The 23,745-nt window shown below is 32.4% G+C and overlaps 5 protein-coding genes across 5 annotated transcripts; 2 read left to right on the top strand and 3 right to left on the bottom strand.

Moving 5' to 3' along the window:
* Nucleotides 1–571: 571 nt before the first annotated feature.
* Tsp_00473 (hypothetical protein) lies at nt 572–3,742 on the top strand (the record flags this gene model as incomplete). The annotated part of the gene is made up of 6 exons (XM_003376228.1): nt 572–700; nt 795–849; nt 1,796–2,077; nt 2,808–3,006; nt 3,060–3,514; nt 3,584–3,742. Coding segments are annotated over 6 exons (1,279 nt in total), but the record flags the coding sequence as incomplete, so codon positions are not given.
* A 246-nt stretch (nt 3,743–3,988) lies between these two features.
* Tsp_00474 (putative endochitinase) lies at nt 3,989–6,864 on the bottom strand. Its single transcript, XM_003376227.1, has 10 exons — nt 6,777–6,864; nt 6,033–6,186; nt 5,828–5,941; nt 5,617–5,752; nt 5,435–5,559; nt 5,278–5,339; nt 4,965–5,164; nt 4,736–4,876; nt 4,563–4,706; nt 3,989–4,408 (listed from the first exon to the last, which is right to left on the bottom strand). Exons 1-10 carry the CDS (start codon nt 6,862–6,864, stop codon nt 3,989–3,991), a joined length of 1,584 nt encoding a protein of 527 aa, XP_003376275.1.
* Nucleotides 6,865–8,623: 1,759 nt separating this feature from the next.
* Tsp_00475 (putative chitin binding Peritrophin-A domain protein) lies at nt 8,624–15,677 on the bottom strand. The gene is made up of 24 exons (XM_003376226.1): nt 15,658–15,677; nt 15,503–15,584; nt 15,292–15,340; nt 15,154–15,262; nt 15,007–15,064; nt 14,325–14,435; nt 14,019–14,143; nt 13,742–13,865; nt 13,498–13,683; nt 13,317–13,436; nt 13,108–13,251; nt 12,578–12,898; nt 11,240–11,288; nt 11,151–11,159; nt 10,888–10,991; nt 10,719–10,798; nt 10,647–10,677; nt 10,440–10,601; nt 10,259–10,383; nt 9,985–10,108; nt 9,744–9,929; nt 9,503–9,622; nt 9,275–9,430; nt 8,624–8,947 (listed from the first exon to the last, which is right to left on the bottom strand). The coding sequence occupies exons 1-24, from the start codon at nt 15,675–15,677 to the stop codon at nt 8,624–8,626; spliced, it is 2,919 nt and encodes a 972-aa protein (XP_003376274.1).
* Nucleotides 15,678–15,992: 315 nt separating this feature from the next.
* Tsp_00476 (60S ribosomal protein L44) lies at nt 15,993–18,031 on the top strand. The gene is made up of 8 exons (XM_003376225.1): nt 15,993–16,082; nt 16,426–16,464; nt 16,867–16,884; nt 17,041–17,149; nt 17,294–17,361; nt 17,412–17,528; nt 17,733–17,781; nt 17,946–18,031. The coding sequence occupies exons 1-8, from the start codon at nt 15,993–15,995 to the stop codon at nt 18,029–18,031; spliced, it is 576 nt and encodes a 191-aa protein (XP_003376273.1).
* Nucleotides 17,940–22,802, bottom strand: Tsp_00477a (putative immunoglobulin domain protein; the record flags this gene model as incomplete). Its single annotated transcript, XM_003376224.1, has 15 exons — nt 17,940–18,023; nt 18,100–18,236; nt 18,318–18,504; nt 18,700–18,918; nt 18,984–19,160; nt 19,206–19,383; nt 19,499–19,699; nt 19,862–20,121; nt 20,437–20,499; nt 20,633–20,878; nt 20,950–21,125; nt 21,399–21,567; nt 21,638–21,778; nt 22,164–22,301; nt 22,600–22,802. Coding segments are annotated over 15 exons (2,579 nt in total), but the record flags the coding sequence as incomplete, so codon positions are not given.
* Between the last annotated feature and the right edge of the window lie 943 nt (nt 22,803–23,745).

Here is a 23,745-nt window from a genome sequence, read left to right as displayed (position 1 = left end):
GACACAATAAAATTTTGGAATAATAAATATTTCCATTACGTCACTACTATTAAAGTTACGTAATTCTAAATGGAATATCTGAACCAATGAAATGAAAAAATATTACAGCTAATCACAAGGAAAAGATTTCAATCAATGAGCAATTAGACAAGGAAAACTAATAAGACAACGACTTGACGGCCCAATAAAACAGCGCGCTCAACAAACGATATGAAAACGCGGTGAAAAGTGAGACCAAACTGGACCATCCCATATATGACTTGAATATAAATTATTTGACAAAATCAATACAAAAATGAATTAAAGATAACAGTGCATAAAGTACAATTTCAGGTAACTGCTATTAACAAATTAAACAATCATTACCAATTGTTTTCTTACTGTATGTGAATCTTGATTATAAACAACTACAGTAGTAAAGATAGGTTTCTAATTGCGAATTAATTAATTTCTAAGGTAAAAAGAAATATATTTGCGTAAAATTAAAGATTGAATAAAACTTAATTTATTTCATTATGCCATACATAAGAGTTATACACTTGCTTTTTTTTAACTTTTTTATTTTTTGTAGTAGGAAATTTTTATTTTGGTTTTTTGAAATGGAACTGAAAGTTCACGTTTGCAAACTTTCTACTCCAACTGCTGTGCATATACGTTCAGTTTCTGTTGAATCTGATTTACAGAAGCTGGCACTAACAAGGTAATTATTAATCTGTTTAATGGGATTTTTCACTATTGCTATTTTTTTTATTTCAATCAGTTCGCATTTCACATATATTATGAATTTCATTTAGGTCAGACAGTTCCGTTGAAGTGTGGGATTGTCATAAAAATTTGTCATTTTTGAAGGTAAGATCAGATTAATATTGTACTAATGAACTAAAACCAGGAGATTTTGTTTTAGTCATACTCATGTTCCAATTCTGGCACAATGGATTGTGTGGTATGGTGTCAGAAACGTATATTTTGCGGTGGTTCCGAAGGTGTTTTGTTCGAATTTTCTCTCCATTCTTCCACAGTCCAAGTAAATAAGACTAATTTTTTAAGAAATTATTATTTTTTAATGAAAATTTAGAATTTTATCAAAGTCGCGGTTAGTCCTATTATTTGCATGGCCAGCAGTCCAAAAAATGATCAAATAGCAGTTGGCTGTCGTAAAGAGGGTGTTATTTTCGTCGAATTCGATGACAGTAACAAGCCAATAATAACGAACAAGTTTCTTCGGCAGAAAGGTTTTTTCTGCAACAACGTATATGCTTTACGTTTATCCGTTTTTCAATCTGTTGACAGATCGTGTTCAATCAATGGCCTGGCAAGAAAAAGGTAAATTACTCGTTACTGGTTCAGTGAGCAATTTTCGAATTTGGGATGTTCGAAAGTTGCAGTGTTTGCAGAAGGTAAGCGTATGCCACTCCGCCGGGAAGAAAACCAGAATCAATGCTTTGAAATTCATAAAGTGAGCATTTCACTCTTATAAAATCATTTGCCAGCGTTGGCCTACTGCAAGTGTTTTCGCTTGTTTTTTTTATTTACAGCGATTATATACTTGTCAGCGGCGACACCGCTGGGCACACATCATTTTGGGATATCAACAGAGGAATACTATTAGAGGTTGAAGTTTTATAATTTTACTTCATAATTAATTTTTATTTTTAAATATTAACTGCAACTTTTTTTACTCTGATTTCAGTCAAAGCGTTCACATAAAAGTTCAGTGCAAGCGGTTTGCGTAGAAAAGGTAAGCACAGAAAATTTTTTTCATGTTAATTTTGGTAAATATTATTTGTTTTTTAAGGGTACTGGCGTTGTTTATACATCAGGAATTGATTCACTGATATGTCAGTATCAATGTATGGAAACAACAGAGTCTTCGAGGAAAAGGCATTTGGATGGAGAAACAAAATTGGCCGATTTTAAGAAAATTACTTTTATTGAAAGCAAGAGACAACGTTTTCAACCTACGACAGTGGGCAGTTTGGTGAAAGAGAATTCTTGGTTGCTTTCTGCAGGCGTTGGTGCTACAATGTATCAAATAATGGATAATGGTGAAAGGCATTTGTATAAACCTTTCCATCCGGTAAAGTTAATTTTAAAAAATGAATTAAATTTTTATGAAGTAAACAATTTGCAATGTACTGCTGTTATGCGATTCAGCTTTGTAAACTGACATTTAAGCAACTGCTTTTCATTCAATGGGAAAGCTGAAGTTTAAGTTTTTTGTTTGTTATAAGCAGCATGTTATCTTTTGCTTGCTAACTTTTTTAGGACAACGTGAAATGTCTTGCAGAAAGCAATATTGTACTTTTCAATAATAGAACTCAGTTGGAACTGTGGAGACTGGGAGCTACAGCGGAAGATTCTGGTATGAAAATTTTAGGTTTTGTAAATACGTATCTGGATAATTTTTTTAAAAAATATTTTAGATGTCTCGGGAACAGTTCTACCTTTGTCTAAACCACCTGAAAAACTTTTAACATTGATTTCAAAGAAAGGCAAACCCATCACATGTTGTGCCTTGGGGAATACTAAACGAGCTTGGTCCATTTTATTGGCCTATTCAGATACCTGCAGTACCAGTATTATGTTTGTTGTAGTACGTATTATAAAATAAATTTTTTACAGTGAACAGAGATTTACCTTTTAATGGTAAAAACATTAAATATTGTAATTGTAAAATAGATTCTGTGTAATTTGAATTATTATTTTCAAGTTGTAAATTATAAATGATATTTAAAAATGTTCATTTGTAAACTTTTAAAAATTGTCCAAGTTTATGTTTTCATTATTCACGTATTGCATATTTGCAGATGAAGGATGATCGCAGTGGGTTAAAAGTTTCTTTGAAAAAATTGAAATTGTCGAATGATAAACTGCAGCCAGCTGATGCATTATGCTTTATCAACGTGAAATCGACGGAAATTTGTGTGTTAGCAGCCAACGGTGTTTTGTCATTTGTTGCGATCGAAAAATTTCGGCTTTCATTAAAATTTAAAATTGAATTAATCGGTATATACAGTTAACAACAGTTGTTATAGCTTTTGCGATGTTATTAATTATAGAAAATTCGTTGTGCAGCGTGCGAAAATTGGTGCAATCTTGGGATGACCGTTTCTTAGCAGCTATTACATCTCACAATGATATACTTGTTATTGATGTGACGACAAAATCTGTAATTTTTATTTATTTGTGCCTGTTTGGGAAGGATTTTGTTATTGAAATTTTTTGTATCTTTTTTAAGATTGTCAGAGCACCGAATAAGATGCTGTGTCCAGTTGATTTGAAATTCAGTTCTGAAGAAGGAACAGTTGTGATTCTGTTTTCAAGTGGGCATGTTTTGGAATTTTATCCAAAAACAAGAAAGTGTACACCGCTTTGCACATCAAATTTTTTGGAACCACAGAAAGTACCACAGTGGTCAAGAGATTGTTTTGGCGTTGCAGCTTCCAAGTATCTTCCCAATACGATTATTCTTTATGGAGACAAGAAGTTATCTTTTCTGCGTAAAAACAGTCAGGTATGGAGGATATAATTGTCTAATTGTGATGATTTTTATTAATTTTTCTATTTTGAAATTGCAATTCAGAATATGCTGCAAGCTGGGGAAAGTGTGTCTCACTATGGAAATTGTTGGTTTTGTGATATTATGAGCGATGGTGATTTGCTGGTCGTGGAAATTGACAAAGATCGATACAATGCTCAGCTACCGGCATTGTTTAAACTGCAAAAATTTGGAAGAAAATGAATATTTTCATTCACCATTTGAAATTGTTGTTTAATTATTTATTTGGATGGAAATGTTGTTTGTTAAACATTATTGTTACGCATTTGAAAAAACGTTTTCATTATTCGCGCTTTGCAAGCGCAAAATAATAACCACGATGGACATCTTTTCCCGTTCTTTATTTTTTCAGCTTTTCAAATACAATACGCATTTGAACAATCTTTGAACTGAGTGTTGTTTATAAATTATTAAAATTGCATCGAGTAATCACAACGGTACGTTGCATCCTGGCCGTGTTCCATTTACATGGTAGGCATGATTGCAGATTAGCAATTTTTCGTCGAATAATGTTTCCGGTGGGCAGTTTATCACGTACGGGATATTGTGGGCGCAGTTGTAAAACGATGCACAATCATCTGGATTTGGGAAAAGACCGGATGGTTTGGGGCATTGGAAATGTTTCGGCATTTCTTCAACAACAGTTTCATTGTCCGAAGTGATTTCATCCGTTTTTACAGATTCTTGAAGTTCTTGCCAAACAGTAAATGCTGTCGTTGTTGGTATGTGAGCTACCGATGATGAAAAAGTTCCATCGTTTGACTCGTTCAACTGCTGCTCTTTGCTATTAAGCAACGTTGCAGCTTTTTCTGGAGCATTTGGTATGTTTTTATCACTGCTGTTGATTGGCTGAAAGTATAATTTCTTAAGTTTCTTTTTTACAATACAATAGTTCGTAAAAATTATTTTCCTACAAATTTTACAATTACGACAATTTTCAAAAGTCATAAAATGACTATTGCCGTTTTATGTAAGCATTAATAGAAATGTAAGTGCTAGCTACCATTTCTGAAAGTATTTCTGAAATCAGACTTGTTAATGGGTACGTTTTTCCATGATTCTGCAGACAAAATTGTCCGTTGAAATCGTCAAAATCCAACGTCCATACAAACGCACCCCCGTATCCTTCTTGCTTAATCCATTCTAGCTGAAAAATACAGTTTCTCATAAAAGCACTTTTATCAATCGGTTACTTGCTTTTCTTCTAAAACTCTCCTGATCATCAAAGCTAATCCACTGATTTCCTTTAATTAAATATGGTGAAGCGGTTTCTTCATCCCAGTAACGTATTCCACCGTCTTGCATCATTTCGCATGCCTTAAGTAGTATTTAATTTAGCAATTAAAATTTGATTGTCATCAGTAATTTAGGTATAAAGTTCTTCCCACAAATAAATCTCACTTACTTCATAATACGAACATACGCCAGGCTCACGAACATATTTTGTTGCCACTGAAGCACCAACTGCTGGAGCACCTATTTTAATGTTCGATGCATTTTGCAACGTCCATCCTCGTCCATATGTAGGAAGGCCAATTACAATTTTCTCTTTGGGCATTCCCCTCTTATAATAATAGTGAGCTGCATCTGCCTGTGTGAAATATTCTGCATTTTGCATTAAATAAGCGTATTTTTTGGAAAATATTTAATGTATACAATGTTCCACTTTTTCAGGATTTTTGAATCAGTGCTTCTGCTAAACAGCGGACTATTGATACCAGTGTAAGAATCCCACGCACCGTGAAAATCATAGGACATCAAATTCATAAAATCCCAAATCCTAGTTTATCAAATAGACTTTGACAGTGATAATGGAAATGAAAATCAAAAGTTAAGTGTAAATTTTTATCCATTTTTTTAAAATTTATTTCATACTTGGACAATTCTGATACATTGTAGCCTATATCAGCTTTAATTTGATTGGCAGTAACTGCAAATGTGAGAAAAAGTCTTCTATTTCCACTTTGTTCAGCTTCCGTTATAAATGTTTCCAATAATACCTGAATTTTATAAGCAAGCAGAACTTTCAGCAATCAAAATAATTGAAAATAACTTACTCTACTGAGCAAAACTAAATTTTGATTATCTTCTGCTGAATCTGGATATTCCCAGTCAATATCTATGCCGTCAAAACCATGCTTACGGCAAAACAAAACAGCAGAGTTGGCAAAATTTTGTCTATTTTTATGCGAACTGGAGATGATTTTAAATTTACTAAAAAGTAAAACTGCAAAAAGAATTTTGAAATTTAAGAATTCATATGGTAACTTTGTCCCTAATGTTGCTCCGCCGACTGAAAGAATGATCTTCAGATCTGAATTCAATTCTTTGAATTTCATTAAATCTGGATATAAACGATCAACATCGTTCCATTCAAAATTCCTGTAAAACATGATTTTAATATTTTATAGAAAAAGATTAGCTGAATCAATCACTTGCTAAAAATTATAATATTCATGCAAATTCATCTTACGTTATTTCCAAATTTTCGTTTATCGATGCAAAAGCATAGAAGACATAATTGCACAAATCTTCTTGGAAATCTTCTGGAAAATATTTTCCTTTCTCAGGTCTGTACTGAGCCCAGTTGGTAAAATAACATCCTCGAATATATTCTCTTGCTTCAGCTGTGTATAATAAAGATTTTCATTTTCACTATACAACTTCAATTTCAGCAATTATTGTTTTACTGTTAACTCCAGTTTAAAGAAATTTAAGTCAGATTGTTATACACTTTAGTTAAAGTTATCATTGCTAATTGCATCTATTTCATGAGCAATACATGGATTCAATGGAAACATTACATCACAATGCTGAATTGCTGTTGATTAATTCTATAAAATAATTACTGTCTGCTTTACTGAAAACATATTACTGAAAATTAGAAGATTAGCTTGGGTAATATTTCAATTTTTAAATAATATTCATAACTAATTTGTTTAACATTTTCTTCATTATTCCTTCTGTACAAATGATTTGTACGAAATATTATAAAATACAAAATCTATAAAAATAGTGACAACTTACTTGAAGAAATGAAAATCTTGCAGACGTAAAAGGCTAACAGCAAAATTTCCTAACAGAATAAAAAAGCTGAAATTTTGGATCAAAATAATAATTAAATGTGTGTAATTTAACTTTTTTAAACATAATTTTGTTAGAAATTTACACATTTGATTACAGAAATTTTTACTCAGCTGTAAAATAACTAACTCACTGTGAACATCCTCCTGTTTTGTATCATTGTAAAAGCCGTGAAAACAATACCATAATTTCATGTGCAAATGAAGACATTTTTTGAGCATTTCATTTATTATTGCAAATTATTATTAATAAAGCATAAGGAAAAATATTTTCGCATTCTTCAGATATTTCGACAAACTGATAAGAATAATCATGCAACAAATGGGTTTATACAAATTTGAGGAATAGCATGGAGAATAAAGTTCTCAACGAACAAAGGGACCTTCACTTGTAACTCCAATGGCACTTATTCGGCTATTCACGCACGCACGACTTCTTTTCTTTTCATTATTGATTGTTTATTTACTCAAACACTTGACAAATTGACACGCTTAAATCAACAATGATGTTTATCCCCAAATTGCAAAATGCATAATATTCTTAGTAAAATATTGCTTAAAATATACATGGTTATTATTCCTTTTAATAAAAGAAACAAATACTTTGAATAACTAAAAAAAACTGTTTAAGATACATAAAATAATAATATGGAAGGTCAAAATGCTCTGGATCTTTAATTAAGCAGACGGATAATTTATTTTTTTTAATAAAATAATTATGAATTTTATTCAAATGGTTTTTTTAAGTTTGTTTTTAAAGTTCACGGTATCAAGAAATTTAGCATAGTTCTATAACGCTGCATACAATAAACAGTGAATTCAAACTGTTTTAGAAGTAATTTTCAGAAATAAGCACAATTTAATTTTAGAGTATCTTAAAGCTATTATATATATTATTTCCGTTGAAAAATTAACATTTATTGTGCCTAATATTGTATTTAGAAGTTTTTTAAAGTAATGATAGTAAATCAATAAATTACTTTTCAAAAATGTTAAACTAATATTTAAAACAATACAACTGAACGTGATTTTCAGTAGAAAAATGATACAGTAGTTTTAAATAACAGTTTAAAGTGATACAGTTTATAATTTTGTGCATCTTTCTTGTTAAAATGTATACGTGAAACAGTAAACTAATCATTTAGACTTTTAATTAGTTATAAAATAGAAAAAACTTATACTGAAAACAGCTGATGCTCAGTATATCACTGTTTTATACTGAATAAATAATAAATTTATACTTCATTTACTGTTTCATGTTTTTATAAAATTATAAAAATGTACTTTTTAATAAAAAATGTTCATATGATAAATTAGAATAACTTTGAAAGTATAGAATTATGTTAAATTCCATTTTCATTATTGGTTAAACTATGAAAATGAAATTCTCGAAACAAAACGAGATGTATAACATAAAGTCAGTATTTACTGAGCAAGCTGTAACGGCGTTTCCAACTAGCATGTCCTATACTACCAAAACTGTTCTGATTTGACTAGTCTGCTGTTTCTGTTCTCAGCAAGTCTGCCAATCTTCAACTCATGCCTACTACAATGCACAACAATATAATTTGGTGTTTTACCTTACATAATGTAATTGTTTAAAACGTTTTTATGATGTTCAGGTATAATTTAAGTATTTGATGATTTAACTATTTTTTATAACTTTTAATTATATATTGAATGAATGTCATTTTATGCCAATACTTCACACTATTTTTTGTGTATCATTCAGTTTTTTTCATTTTCTTGAATCAGTAATATTATCCGTTTTAAAAGTTTCTGAAATATGAAATAAATAAATTTTGTGGCAACTACGCAAATTTGTTACAATAGCAAAATAGTATCACACGGCAAAATTGAAAGAAAATCTATTAAGACTTCTTGCTTGAAATTTTCATTCGGCTATTATTTTTTTATAGCTGCTGTCATTTATTGCTAACATTTTTAATTGGTTTTCGTGTTTATTCAATAAAAAATAGCTTCAACAATTTGCTAGAAATGCATGCTCACAAATCATTTTTTGCTTGTCAAAAAGTGTACCCATTGGACATGCCATTCTGTGAGCAATTCCGTGTACACAGTTGTAAAAGAATGCACAGCTGGTATGGTCAACAAATATACCATTGTTTTGGCAATGAACAGGTCCAAAACTTGGGAAAAGCTGAGGAATCGTGAGTGAATTCCAATTAGAATATACCGGTTGCAGAGAATTTGTTGACTGCTTAAATAAACTATCACTAGATTCACGATGATTCTCTGTATTCCATGAAATTTCTGGTATATTAATATTTGGCCATGTTGATGCCTAAATAAAAAATTAAATTTGAATTGCAAATAAATCGATCATGAAAACTCTAATCAGCAGAGATTAAGATTAATTTTGTCTAATTTGCAAAATAAACTGTATAAATGATAAAGATATCAATTATAACTATTTCAGATGCTTAGATTTCATTCCATATTTAAATAACAGGCGGTAAATAGTCTTTTAATTATGTGAAAAAGCAATAAATATTCTACAAGTGCTGCATGACATGAAATGATAAATTGGATTTAATCATGTTTTGAAATGCCATTTTTACTTTTTAAAACTTTATTAACGTTAATGAGTTTGTTTTAGTATTAATTTTACCGATGATACATAATCAACGTCCAAAATTTCACTCATCAGACTTATCAAAGGATATCTCTTGCCATTGTTTTCTGGGCAAAACACACCATTGAAATCATCAAAATCTAATGTCCATACAAAAGCTCCACCATACCCTTCTGTTTTAAGCCATTCTAACTAAAATACATACATACAAATGTATATACAACAGATAGAAATAATTAAACAGTTGAAATGCAGTTTCAAAACTTTTTCTCTGAAACTTTGAGGATCATCGTATGAAAACCACTGATCATCTTTAACTAAATAAGGTGAACGCGTCTGATGATCCCAGTAGCGTTTTCCACCTGTTTGAAGCATTTCACACACCTTAAATTTTAATTTTAAATTTAATATAAAATAATTGTTATTTAATAATTTCACATTAATCATAAATGAATTTTTAAGCATTTGTAATATATATATAACAAAGTTAAACCGCTTTAGTTACCTCATAATATGAACACACGCCAGGTTCTCGAACATATTTTGTTGAATCTGAAGCGCCTATAGTCGCTGCGCCAACACTAATGTCAGAGCGATTTTTCAGTTTCCATCCTCGGCCATAGGTAGCCAAACCAATGATAATTTTTTCTTTTGGCATTCCTCTTTTATAATAGTGATAAGCAGCGTCCGCCTATAATCAAAATTCTTATTAAGTCGTAGTTTAATTAGATATTTATTTAACACACAATATTCCATTTTTTGACATGCGCTTGATCAGTACTCCTGCTAAACAGAGGACTGTTCATTCCTGTAATGGGATCCCAGGCACCGCGTAAATCATACGACATAAGATTCATAAAATCCCACAATCTGAAATTGATATAATTTCTGACTTAGAAACACAATGTAGTTTACAGTTAAAAAGTAATAAAAATGAGAAACATCGATACCTTCGCCTAATAAATACGCTATATTTTCATTGCTATTCTTTGAAAATTAAAGTAAGAAATATCAACTAACTTTGCCAGCTCTGGCACATCGTAACCAATGTCAGCTTTCACATGATTGGCAGTAACAGCAGATGTAAGTAGCAGTCTGGGTTTTCCGCTTTGAATAGACTCTTCTGTGAATTTTTGGAGCAAAACCTTATCAGTTATTAAATAAATTTTAAAGTAAATAAAATTTATGTTTTAAACTTTACTCTGCTTAGAAGAACCAAATTTTTTTTGTCAGTCGAAGTATCTGGATATTCCCAGTCTATATCAAGTCCATCAAAATCATAAAGGCGGCAAAACTTAATGGCGGATTCAGAAAAAGTTTTTCTGTTTTCATCAGAACCAGAAATTAGTTTAAATTTTCTAAACTGAATAAATGAAAATTTTTTCAATAACAATCCAGTTCTAATAACGCTTACTGTGTACCCATAGTCGCTCCACCAACTGAAAGAATGATTTTTAGATTAGGACTGTACAATTTAAACTTCATTAAACTTGGATAAAGACGGCTGACATCATTCCACTCAAAATTTCTAAAAGTGATTGCTTTGAAACTGTAAGTTATCTTTAAATATTTGAATAAAATATATGTAATGGAATTTCATGTTACGTCAGTTGTAAATTGTCAGTTATCATTGCAAAAGCGTAAAAAACATAATCGCATAAATGTGGCTCAAAATTTTCAGGAAAATATTTCCCTTCTCCAGGTCGATACTGTGCCCAGTTTGTAAAGTAACATCCACGGATGTATTTTTTTGCTAAAATAATTTATTATGACAGGAAAATAATGCACAGCTAGCTTTATGCAGTCATTTAAGAGACAAATCCAACTTCAATTTTTTTGCAAACTTTTTTACGGTTTAAAAGGAAAGTTTTATTATCATAATTTGTTTCAGTCAATTTTCAATGCAATTAACGTGTCTTTACTAAGAATTTTTTAATTTTCAAATAATATTCAAAAAATTATTTTGCTTCAACTGTTCAAATAAAAATAAGTGATTCCTACCTTGATACCTGGGAATGACGGTGGACAACAGGAAAACAGTCAAAAATATCTTAAAGAAATGAGTATAATTTTTAATAATAGAATTCATTCAAAAAACATTCATTTTTAATGATGATAAAAATAATTTATGCCAATTTGCTTTTGCAAAATGCAAATAAATCTGTGACAAAATAATCTTTGTAAAATAAATAAATAATTAATTAATTAATTAATTAAACTAATAAATTTATTTGTAATGCAAAATATAATAAATCAATAAGGTATAATTGTTTTAACAAGCAAAAAGCATAACTTTATGAAAATTTTCTTACTTTTATATGATTCATTAATAAAATTCAAGATGTTCTTAAAATGGACGTGCACTACATTGATTTTAACAGATGGCATAAATTCATTTATTTATTTGCATGTTTATTAGTTTTAATCAGTTTTCTTTTCTTTGTATAAGGTAGAACTGAGCTGTAAATATTTAGCATGGTGTTCTGTTTGATAGCACATTAATTTAAGTAGAAGATCAACTCTTTCACAGCTGATGAACAGATTATGACCACATGCTTTAATAAAAACACAAGTAATTTTCATCTACTTTTTGCATTCAAATCTACACAACAAAAAATTGTAAAATACTTAAGTGAAATTATATTTTAAAAAAGCTGTAAAGCTTTGCAAAAATTACATGCAACTGAAATACCTTAAGCAAAATTCTCGTTTATTGTTCATAAATAATTTCAATGATTATATCACCACTATCCATAAATGAGATTTAATTTCACGACTATAGTATAGCATAGTACACTATACTATGCTTTTGTGCGTGAGTGCCTTTTGCATGACTGATGAGAATTTATTATTAAATCCTAAAAATGTAGCTTTTTTTGCACTCAGAGCAACTAAACTGTACGCATATAGAACAGAACCTTTTTTTGTTGATTAAAAACATCAAATATTTTCAATCAGCATATCAGAAACATTCTGTAGGTCAAAATAGTTTTTAATTTAAAGCAACTTGTGAGGCAACATCCTACTGCATTAAATAAAAATAATTAAATAAAAACAGGTAGCTTAGCTTCAACGGCAAAAATATTTATTATGCGTTATAATTTCAGAACAAGTATCATAAAACTGAAATTTTTATTACTGATAAATAATTCTCCAATGTTATCGTGCAATTATAAATTTTCACATCAAATAAATGGTAAGAACATGAAAAACAAAATTCTGGAAAATGCCTTTGAGCCTCTTTTACAACCGTATCATTGACCTGTCAGCACTTAAAACAATCAGAAATGCAGCAATAATAAGGAAATGTGATCGTTAGCTAAGTGCTTTGCACTTTACAAGAGCTGCGTGGTTGCAAATTTTCAAATATCTGTCGAATAGTGTACCAGCAGCACATGCCACTCTAAAATGCATTCCATTTGCACAGCTGTAAAAGTATGAGCAATCATAAAGATCAGGGAATATTCCATTTGCTGGACATTTGAAAGCTGGAGATGATGTTTCATTTATTAATTTTTCGGGGAGATTAGTTTTCTCCTTCTCATCATTGTTCTGCACTTCAGAAATATTTAAATGACTGTCATTACTGGTAATTTCTGCTGCTGGTTGAATGTGAATAATTTGCTGAGCTTCCTCAGTAGACTTTTCCATACTTTCTACCTGAAGAATTATTTATTAGTTGTTTATTTTTTAATGCAAAAGAATATTTTTCTTTAATAATGCATTAAAGTTATATGAAGCATTAAAAAGTGATAAAAGTAAAGAAAAAATATGTAAAATTAGAAAAATATTTTGAATTTACTTTTAAAGTTATAAAAATTTTACTTAACAGCTAGTGAGTTATTAATGGGCTGAATCAATACTGATACATTCGACACATCTCCAAGTTGTTTTTGTAACAAACTTATCAGTGGATATCTTTCGCCGTGAGAGCAAAACTGAGCGTTGAAATCATCAAAATCCAACGCCCAAACAAATGCCCCTCCAAATTCTTCTTCTTTTAACCAATTTAGCTTAAAAATAGAGGAAGAAAATACTATCACTGCTGCGCTTTAAGAGGTGCAAATTTTGATTTTACTTTCTCTTTAAAACTTTGCTCATCATCATAAGTAAACCACTGATTATTGTAAACTAAGTAAGGAGTTCGAGATTCTTCATCCCAGTAACGTTGTCCACCAGCTTTGATCATTTGGCAAATCTTATAAAAAATAAAAACAATAAAATAAAACACCAATAAAAGTAAGTGCTGCATAACTGACTTCATAGTAAGCACAAACACCAGGAAATCTGACATATTTTGTCGGAAGAGATGGACCAATAGACGGAGCACCAATTTCTGTATTTGTCTTATTTTGAATGGTCCACCCACGTCCATAAGTAGGTATACCAATTATAATTTTCTTCTTGGGCATTCCTCGCAAGTGGTAACAATATGCAGCATATGCCTATATATTTTCAAATTTCTCTGATTGATTTCAGAAAATTCAAAGTGAAATATATTACTATATTCCATTTTTTCATTTGAACAGAATCTGTGGATTTCTCAAACAACGGACTGTTTATGCCAGTAACAGATTCCCAAGAACCATGAAAATCATATGACATCAAATTCATGAAATCCCACAGCCTAAACTATCTTTTTTCAATTTAAATGTGAATGCACAAACAAAATGAATAATTTTGTCTGAATTTTAATTTTTTAATTTCACTTTTTGAATAAATTATTAAAGAATTTTTCATTTAATAACAAAAGATAAGTTTGCTTTTAAAATTTATTTACCTTGCTAATTTTGGAATATCATAGCCAGCTTCAGCTTTGACGCAGTCAGCAGTTACGGCTGCTGTCAAAAGAAGTCGTGGTTTTTTGCTGCTTCCTGCTTCAGCTTTAAAAGCTGACATAATATCCTTGATAAAAAAAAATAAAATTTTTCAGCAATAAAATTCATCAAAATAAATGAGAATAATACTTCACTTAATAAGACCAGATTTTTTCTATCATTATCATCATCAGGATATTCCCAGTCTAGATCTAATCCATCAAAATTATGCTTCCTTAGGAAAATGATAGATGAATTTGCAAATCGACTTCTTCTGTCCGCGGAGGAAGAGAGTTTTTTAAATGGTCTAAAGAATCTGCATTACGCAAGTGCAAAAGCTTGTTATCACTTTTACGCTGTGCCAAAATTCCAGCCGCCAACTGATAAAATAATTTTCAACTGCGAATTCGATTGCTTCAGTTTGGTAATACTTGGATATAAGTGATGAATATCATTCCATTCAAAGTTTCTAAAATAATATTTTTGTATCAATTTTGGTTTCATTGCAGCTTCCTTCACCACAGTGACTACATAAAATTGATCAAGCTCATAAAATATTAGGGTGATAAATTTACTGTTGCAAACATGAAAACAACAACTATTTTATTAGTGTAAAGTCAAATACAATTTTTCATATTAAATCACTGCAAGAAGCAAAATATTTACACTGGTAAAAAGCTAAAAGCCATAATCAACAAGGTGGAGATTTTAATTTGATTTCATCCATTCGTACGCTTATGACGCAATGTGCAATTCAGCTTTGTTCAATCAATTAGCTTATATAAATTTATTAATTGTTTTATAAATAAAAAAAATTTTTTTTAAATCGAATTATTAAAAAGTAAAGTTCATTTTAATTTTATTACAGAATTGTTTTGACTAAAATTGCTGTTCTTCCGTCAGAATTAAAAAAATTCAGTTTATAGCATGCTGCAGCAGCTTTAAAATTACTTGTAATTTCAGTTTAATTTTCAAGCGATTCCTGCTTGCATCATAAAAGTTATGTAAACTGAAAAAAAGCAAAAAAACTCACGTAATATTGTAATCATGCGTTATTGAAGCAAATGCATAAAAAATGTAATTGCATAAATTGTTTACATAATCGTCAGGAGAATATTTTCCTTTTCCAGGTCTGTATTGAGCCCAGTTTGTAAAATAGCAACCGCGAATGAACTTTTCTGCCTTACCTGCAACATATTTGCTCTGTCTAAGAATGCTATGATTAATTTTATTTACCATGTAAAATACATAAATGGCAACCGCAAAGCAAAAAAAGCAGCCAGCCCTAAAAAATATGAAAGAAGAAATGTATCAGAAAAGGTCGATAAAAAATTTTTTTCAGCTCTATTTCAACAGGATTCAAAGCTGTAAAATAACTGCATTTGATTCAGGATTTGAAAAGATTTTTCCACTTACGTTATTGTATTTTCTGCAATTCATCATTAACTTTTATTAGATGACTCGTATTTGAATAATTTTCCCAAAGAACATCTTCTTTAAAAATACAATTGATGGTACCTAAAGTGTATCTAAATAAACAACGATTTTGTTCTTGAGCAGTTCTAAAGTAAATATTTGAAATCACGGGTACAATAAAAATACTCGTGTCGTGATGCTTTCATTATTTTAAACATACATCTTTTCTTTATTTGTTGCATTTGAATATTGTTTTTTTCTTATTTTTTCGCATATTATTTGCACATTTGCATATTTGCGTTATATCATTTACATTTGTACGGATACATCATAAAATGACCATATATACAGCACTGCATGTAAGTATGCCAGTTAGAAAAGCGAATTTTCGTTTATCAGTGAGAAAATGTTGCTTGTTTGCAGAAAATCCCGGTAATCTGTTAATCAAAAGTAATCTGAATGAAATGAAATACGATAAAAAATAAGTACGAGTAGATTTGCTAAAAGTGGAACAAATTGAAATGTTAGACGGTGTACAGGATACGAAGGTATTAGTTGATGAGAAAAACTGTTTCAGCGTGGCGGTATTACGTGAACAATATAACACAGGAGTAGAATTGCTAGAACTGTCTATACCTAACTAATAGTGTCCATAGGAACCGTGAACAGTTGAAGTGATAAGCGCGTATCAAAATCACAGCAGTCACGTTAAGCTGATCTATCGTGCATAAGAACTCAAGCTAAACTGAAGTTCAGATGATAGCTGAAAATGTGTGATATAATTGATCGTTTTGTGCAGTGTACGAAAAGCTGAATAACTCAAAGTAGTGACTGCAGAATCGGTAAAGAAGTTTAGATTTCTGTATCATCAGACGTTGGTTATTGCACAACTTAGCGTTGACCTGTTCAATGACGTTTTCGGCATAGTATTCACACTTTTGACAAGTATTACAGTCTACAGATATCAACACGTCGAGTTGGCGACACAAAATAGTTATAAATACTCAATGATATTATATTTATAAGTGAAGAAATAAAAGAATAAATTATTTATTGAGATTTAATTTAATGAGATGATTAAAAATCAAACAAATAAACAACTTTCTAAACTTCTAAAACTCATGAAAAGCTTTGTCAACATGATGAATTCTTTAAACACTAAATAAAAGATAAAGTTTTAACCACAATGTTACTTTAAAAAATTTCATTAAAAAAATGTGTAAAATATAAAATGAAAAAAAATTGGCAATTGTGAATATGTCCCAATGAAAAAGCAGTAAAAATGTACTTTTGATGTTGTAGTTTTTAATTTGATAAAGTAGAAACTTTTATTAAATTAAAAATAGAGCATTCAATCAGCATATGAGATTTACAATAATTTATATATTTATTTAGATCATACTAAAGTTTCAAGTAAAATAATTTATTCAAGTTTACTGTAGTTTTAATTTGATCTTCATCATTTTTATACGGTATCCAAGTATTCATTAACAAAAATTTTGATGCTTTTGCGATGGTGAGTTGTTTAGTTTGTAATAAAAGTAATGCTGCTTTATGATGAGATTTTAGGTAAACATACCAAAAGTGAGGCGAACGTTCTGCAGTGGGACGTGCCGAAGGCACACTATTCACAAAGTGACGCAGTATAAGAAAGGAAAAGAATCGGTTTTTTCTCAAGGTGCTTTATTTATTTCGTGTACTTTATTTTTTAATTACTTTTTTCATTCGTTGTCTGAAAAAAGTATTCAATTAATCGGACATATAAATGCACACGAGAGAACATGTTTGCGTTGTTGTTTCAAATTGAAATTCCTCATTTCAGGACGTAGGCGTTACGATCGCAAGCAGAAGGGCTACGGTGGCCAAACAAAGCCTATATTTCGGAAAAAGGTTGTCAGTTTGAGTTTAGTTTTAATGCTGCTGATTTTGAAATGTTTCAGGCTAAAACAACCAAGAAGATCGTGCTGCGCATGGAATGTAGTGAATGCAAAACCAAAAAGCAGTTGCCTATTAAGCGTTGCAAACATTTTGAACTGGGTGGTCAAAAGAAAACAAGAGTAAGTATTGAATATTATCAACCACTGCGTTGCTTGTGTTTAATATTTCGTTTTTATTTAAGGGCCAAATGATTCAGTTTTGAAGTGTTTGCTGTTATTTTTTTTGGATGAAAAAAATAAATTCTATATGCAGCAGTTTTGTTGTTGTTTTCAAATTTCATAAAACTAATATCTCTTGTATACTATGTAAATGATAAACAGCAGGATAAGTTTACAGATGGACAGACAGATAGAGAGCTCACGCATGGCGCAAGTTAACAAATATGAATATATATATATATATATATATATATATATATGCTGCATTAATGAATTGGTTATTTAATTTTTTATTGTTCAAATGTACATACGCATAAAATTAACATAAAACAAAATTCGGAAATGGTGAATGTAAGATAAGACAAAGAAGAATCACAGTCGAGGTTGGCCATGTTGGCGGTACAGATCGTCGACGACATTCTGCAGTGCTACTCTGTTGGTGGTCGCCTGCGGATACTGTATAAAGAAAGAGAGAGAGTGAGTGAGAGAATGTTGAATAAGTAAATAAATAAAAAAAATAAACAGCTTTCACCTCAAGGGAAATTTGCTTCAACCAGTTCTGCATTGATTTGCCTGTTCGATTAGCGATGCGAAGCAGCTTGCTTCGAATTTCCGGAGTGACCAACGTGTTGATTTCTGAACTGTTCACTGGAGGATTTCCAAATTTAGCTGAAGAAGCGAGACAATTAGCTCCTATCCAATTGAAATTACTGGACTCGACAAGCATGCGGCAACTTTTTTTTTACTTACCACGAGACGTGAATGTCAGATCTGGCATCTTTTCCCGCATTTCGGGAAACAATCGGTCAGTACCCATCATCAGATCGGGCGACGTGGAGGAAGAAGTCATAGAATGCGGGCGCGGCAGACGAACGTGCTGCGCCAATTCATAGTTTCCTGTTAATCTGGCTAAGAGAGTTGGGGTCGAGTGTGAAAACTGCATAGTTGGGTTCGAAACTGTTGTGCCTTGTGAAAAAATTGACAACCGGGGGACGTCCGTCTGCGGCATCCGTTGCTGCACGCCGGTGCCGACTGAGAAATTTGGCAGCAACAGCGGCGGCGGCGGCGGCGACTGTGGGACCGGGGGAGGGGGCGGGGTCAGAGGTGGCGCAAAGGCCGGAGACATGTACACCAACGGAGGAGGAACGTTGTAATTCATCTGCTGCTGTAGTTCAAGCTGCTCTTTGGCATCTTTTTCCCGTTTTCGCTCGTCCTCGTATTCGCGCCAAGCCGACTTCAGCTCCTCTTCGGTCAACTTTTCCTCTACGATGTTTTTCAACAGCGAATCGTGTTCAATGTACCGGATAATCCACTGCGAAATGTCACAAAGCAAATCTGCCAACAATCGATCCTGCGAAAAATTAATTTGCATAATTTTGTTGAAATAAACGCACACACACACTCTCTCGCACTCACCTTTGGCAGTACTGGAGTTTCAGTACGGTGCTTGTCATCTTCGTCAGGATCAAAATGGTACAAGTATTCCAGGTCGGAAAAGGTGAAGTGACGTCCAATTTGTTGTTCATCAATTACCCGGCACGACAACGACTGCTTCACTACTTGCCTTTGGTAAATGGTCTCTTCCATTGTACCCTGAAATGGAAATTTGAAAAGAACAAACAACAACAACATTCACACCTTGGCAATGAGACGATAAATGTAGACTGGCTTGCACTGGCCAAGACGATAAACACGGAACATGGCTTGTAAATCATGCGACGGGTTCCAATTCGCATCGAACACCACCACTCGATTAGCACCAATCAAATTAATTCCAAGCGAACCAGCTTTGGTCGACAGCAAAAAAACACGGCAACTATAAAACAAAATTGCATGCAATTGAAATTATTTATCAATATATATACCACCCCACCCCTCCCCCTCCCCCTTCCCAGTCTCCCAACGTCTGCTGCTGTTCGTTTTTTATATACCGTCTGTTGGTCTCGTCGTTGAATTTCTTGGCCAAGCGTTCACGAGTCGAGGCGTTCGTGGAACCATCCATACGAATATAATCAATACCCGGCACCCAGTAGTTGAATTCTCTCGACGATGATTCACCGACGTTTCGCTCTTGCAATCGCAACAATTCTTCTATTAAGTCTAATGTGATTAAGCTCTGCGAGAAGATCAACCTGAAATACATACATATAGATTTGTTGAAATCGTTGAACAAGCAAAAACCAAATCTACCGATCAAGAAACAATTTGCACACAAATAAATAAATAAATAAATAAATAAATAAATAAATAAATAAATAAATAAATGCACAAGTTTTTCAAGTTCCACTGCTTACACTTTGTCACCAATATCACCACACCGTTGAATAATTTCAAACAAGACGACCATTTTTCCCGACATTTCCACTAGCAAAGGATCGTCTTCTTTCAAAGTGGGCAAATACCAATTCTTTTTTGAAACCGGTGGTGGCTCAATTGGCTTCGGCAAATCTTTAGCAACAGATTGTTCTCTATTAGCCGGCTCCTCGTCGGTCAATTCACAACTGTTTGTCGACAGTGATGAAGACAGCGACTGTTCAGATTCATATTCGTTTAGCTAAATAAAAAATTTCACATATCAAATATTATAATTTCAATGAGATAGAGATAGCCAGTAGATTGATGGAAAATGAAAAAGAGAAAGAGAGAGAGAGAGACAGATTAATAGACATATTCATATTCAGTTAGCTAAATAAGAATTATATGTATATCAAATATTCTAATTTAAAAAGTACAGAGATAGACACGGGAGATATATAGAGAAGGAGAAAAAAGAGCAAGATAGAAATATGAAATGTGAAGAAAAAAAAAGAAAAAAATGAAATAAAAATCCTTTTCTTATTTTTAGGTTTTTGGTAAGTAATCGCAACACCTTGTTCTCCATAACCTTGTTTCCATTCGCACCATTTGACACCGGTAATCGTTTTAACTGAACCTCGAACAAAAAAATAATGGTAATAATAAAACCACTCCTTTTCCCGTCAAAATTGACCAACACATCAAAAATCAGTCAGTATAAATAAAAAGTATCCTCTCTTCTTTCCTTCGACAACAAAACACTGTTATACCTTTTTCTGGGCCCTCTCTTCCATGATGAACAATTCGCGAGGATGCGAACAAACACGTTGCAAAACTTGATAATGGACAAACAACGCCGACTGCAAAACGCTCTTGTCTTTCACATTTCGCGATTCATCATAAAATGTGCCCAAATAATCGGTGTAAAGTTTCCGTTGGACGTTGCTCAAGCGTACAAATAGAACGTATTCAAATTTCGGAGGAAGCGCCTCAGAAATAGCACGATAATCGACTCTCTGGAAAAAAAAATTCAAATTTGAAACTCTGAACATTTTGCAAAAAACCATCACAAAAAAAAACAACTGACATGCACAAAACCGCACAGCAAATTGTGCAAAATGTGCACTCGACGTTTCATCAAAGCCACATCGCCCAAAGTTGAATCCGACATTTGACCATTTTTGATAGGATTGACAAAGCGGTTAAGAAATTCCATTCGAGTTCCCAACAAATTCGGTTTCACAAAATTTACCATTGCATAATCTAAAAAAATATCACCGAATTGCAAATTATCTATTTATTTATTTATTCGAGCAGTATTTCCGTACATTCCATCAAATTGTTCTGCAACGGAGTGCCTGTCAAACATATGCGCCGTTTTGTTGGAATTTGCAATAACGCTTGCGAAATGCCGCTTTTTTCATTTTTCAATCGATGCGCTTCGTCACAGACAACAATATCAGGCCCTTTAAGTCATTGTACAAATTATTATAATATTTTGCCAATGTTTCTTTCCTGTTTCGAACAAAAACCTACCAGGTTTCGAAAAAGCTTTTTCAATCATTGCTCTGTTCCCTTTGCGAGTACACGTCAACAAATAGCGAAGCAATTCATAGCCGATGATCAAAATGCCGCCATCATTTTCCCAACGTTCAATAACGTAATATCTGTCTTTGGTCGTTCTAACTTCGTGCATTGCCCAGATCTGAACATAAAATGCATAAAAATCCATTTCAAACACGAACAGAATATAGACGTTCCCGTCAAGGGCTCACATTTTTGTCAAAACCGTGATCATCCAACCAAAGTGATATTTCGTTTCGCCAATTCAGAACAACATTAATCGGAGTGACAATCAAAACTCGATTAACGTTAAAATCGACGTCTTTCATCACCGTATGCAAGAAAGCCAACACCTAGATTTAGAGAAAACGAAAATTTCACTTGACTTGAAAATAAGAATTGAGAGAAAAAGACAAACTTGAAAAGTTTTTCCAAGACCCATACAATGGGCCAAAATGCAACCACCACCGAGATTTTTCTCTTTGGACTTCTTCTCAAAAATGCACTGGTACAAAAATTGCACGCCTTTCGCTTGGTGGGGTTTCAACATTTTAGAAATTTCTTCATCAACTTCTACAATCGGTTTTCCATCTTCAGAAATTTCCAAAACAACTTTCCCCGTATTGACAGTCTCCACCGTAGGAGCGTTGGAAAAATTATTATACTGCAAAACAAAAACCCCCATTACCAAACATATACATATATATATCGTTATCGCAACAGAAAAAGGTTGCTCACCTTCTTCTGCAACATCTCAATTCTTTTCCTGCGAGCCATCTCGTCTCTGTGAGCTTTCACGGTCGACTTTTTCAAATCTTTCATTTTCATGATGCCACGAATATCCCTGCGTAAAGTGTTCTTCTTTCTAGGACTTTGCTGAAAAGAAAACAAAAAGAAAATACAATATCCATTCATCTATCCTATCATTCAACATGATTATTATTCGACAAAAGAAAAAAAAGATACCAATTCATTCAAATCTGAATTTTCACTTTCACCATCGTCCTTTTCCTTGTTCTTCTTTTCATCTTTCTTCTTCTTCTTCTTCTCATCTTCTTTGCTTTTCTTCTCCTCCTCCTCCTCCTCAGTTTCGCCCTTTTGGGTAACTTGCTCTTCTAAAAATTCAAATACATCATACAAATATCACATCAACTAATAACAACAATATTCTCACCATTCGTTTCTTCCTTGCTGCTGTCCACTGTAACTGCCTCCTTTTCATTCTCACTATTCGACAACGGCGACAAATGTCCTGCAAAAAATATCCAATTAAAAAATGCATAAAATTAGAGAGATTCGAATAATTCATTTCAACACTACTTTTCTTCGTCTTCTCCTTCATTTCCTCACTTTCTTCATCATTGTCGTCGACTTTCCCTGCAAGCAACGATTATTGACTTTTATTTTCATTTCGCGTTGAATGACAAAATTTGCAAACGCATACGTTTCTGCAAACGAACCGGAGGAGCAGGACTGCTTTCCAAAGTCAACCCACCGAGCTTGCCGTCCGATGACTGCTCGCCATTATTCTTCCCATGATCAGAATTTTCATCTGAAGAGGTACTGTACCACAAACGATGCAAACGCCTAGACAATGAAATTCATATCAGCTATGCGTAAACAGTGAAATTAGCACCAAGCAACATGAATTGAATATCCCCCCCCCACATGCTTCTTCGGTAAGAAAAATTCACAACATCAAGACAAATTTATAAGTTATTTACTTTTTTCGACCAATGAGTGATGAAGATGATCTCGATTTCCTTTTCTTCTCTGAATTCCTTGCTCTCTCTTCAGGAAACTTGAACGCATCTAAGATAATAATAATAATAATAATAATAATAATAATAATAAGACTGAATAAATGAAAAAAAAGTACATAATCAAGATGAAAATTGAAAAAAAATAATATAAAACAAAACAGTCCAATATATAAAAATTAAACTTCTATTATAATTACCAAGATCGAGTTGTTTTTCTGACCGGCTACTGCTAGACGTGCTCGAGCTGCTTGTGGTACTGGAAGAATCTCTAATGCAACCAACAGCTACCTTTCTATGAATTACAGGCTTGAATGATAATTCGCTGTCCTCTGAGTCACTCTCTTCAGCAATCTTTGTCGTTTTTGACGATGAAGATTTCGCCAATTCAACATTTTCGTCCTTAGCTGCTTCTTCTTCTTCTTCTTCTTCTTCGGTGTCACTTCTATTCATGACATTCTCTGATGCGGCCTCAGTGGCGGACAGACCGGAAAATATTCCGATACCACCTTCATTGGAGAGGAATCGCCAACTTCGTCACTCGAAGTAATGTCGTTATC

Source organism: Trichinella spiralis (genome assembly GCF_000181795.1).
Source record: "Trichinella spiralis strain ISS 195 chromosome Unknown Scfld4, whole genome shotgun sequence".
NCBI lineage: Eukaryota > Metazoa > Nematoda > Enoplea > Trichinellida > Trichinellidae > Trichinella > Trichinella spiralis.
This window is presented reverse-complemented; position numbering and strand designations above follow the sequence as displayed.

What these genes read in the sequence shown, in the direction of transcription:
- Tsp_00474 (XM_003376227.1), bottom strand. Translation starts at nt 6,864, where the DNA reads ATGCTCAAAAAATGTCTTCATTTGCACATGAAATTATGGTATTGTTTT. An exon ending in GGAGCAACATTAGGGACAAA is followed by an intron (nt 5,753 to 5,827) that starts GTTACCATATGA and finishes AATCATCTCCAG; the next exon opens with TTCGCATAAAAATAGACAAA. An exon ending in GCGTATGTTCGTATTATGAA is followed by an intron (nt 4,877 to 4,964) that starts GTAAGTGAGATT and finishes ATACTACTTAAG; the next exon opens with GCATGCGAAATGATGCAAGA.
- Tsp_00475 (XM_003376226.1), bottom strand. Translation starts at nt 15,677, where the DNA reads ATGAAAGCATCACGACACGA. An exon ending in AATATTCTCCTGACGATTAT is followed by an intron (nt 15,065 to 15,153) that starts GTAAACAATTTA and finishes GCTTTTTTTCAG; the next exon opens with TTTACATAACTTTTATGATG. An exon ending in GTGTTTGTGCTTACTATGAA is followed by an intron (nt 13,437 to 13,497) that starts GTCAGTTATGCA and finishes ATTTTTTATAAG; the next exon opens with ATTTGCCAAATGATCAAAGC.
- Tsp_00476 (XM_003376225.1), top strand. Translation starts at nt 15,993, where the DNA reads ATGTTAGACGGTGTACAGGATACGAAGGTATTAGTTGATGAGAAAAAC. An exon ending in GTGAACAATATAACACAGGA is followed by an intron (nt 16,083 to 16,425) that starts GTAGAATTGCTA and finishes CAAGTATTACAG; the next exon opens with TCTACAGATATCAACACGTC. An exon ending in AGAATCGGTTTTTTCTCAAG is followed by an intron (nt 17,150 to 17,293) that starts GTGCTTTATTTA and finishes TCCTCATTTCAG; the next exon opens with GACGTAGGCGTTACGATCGC.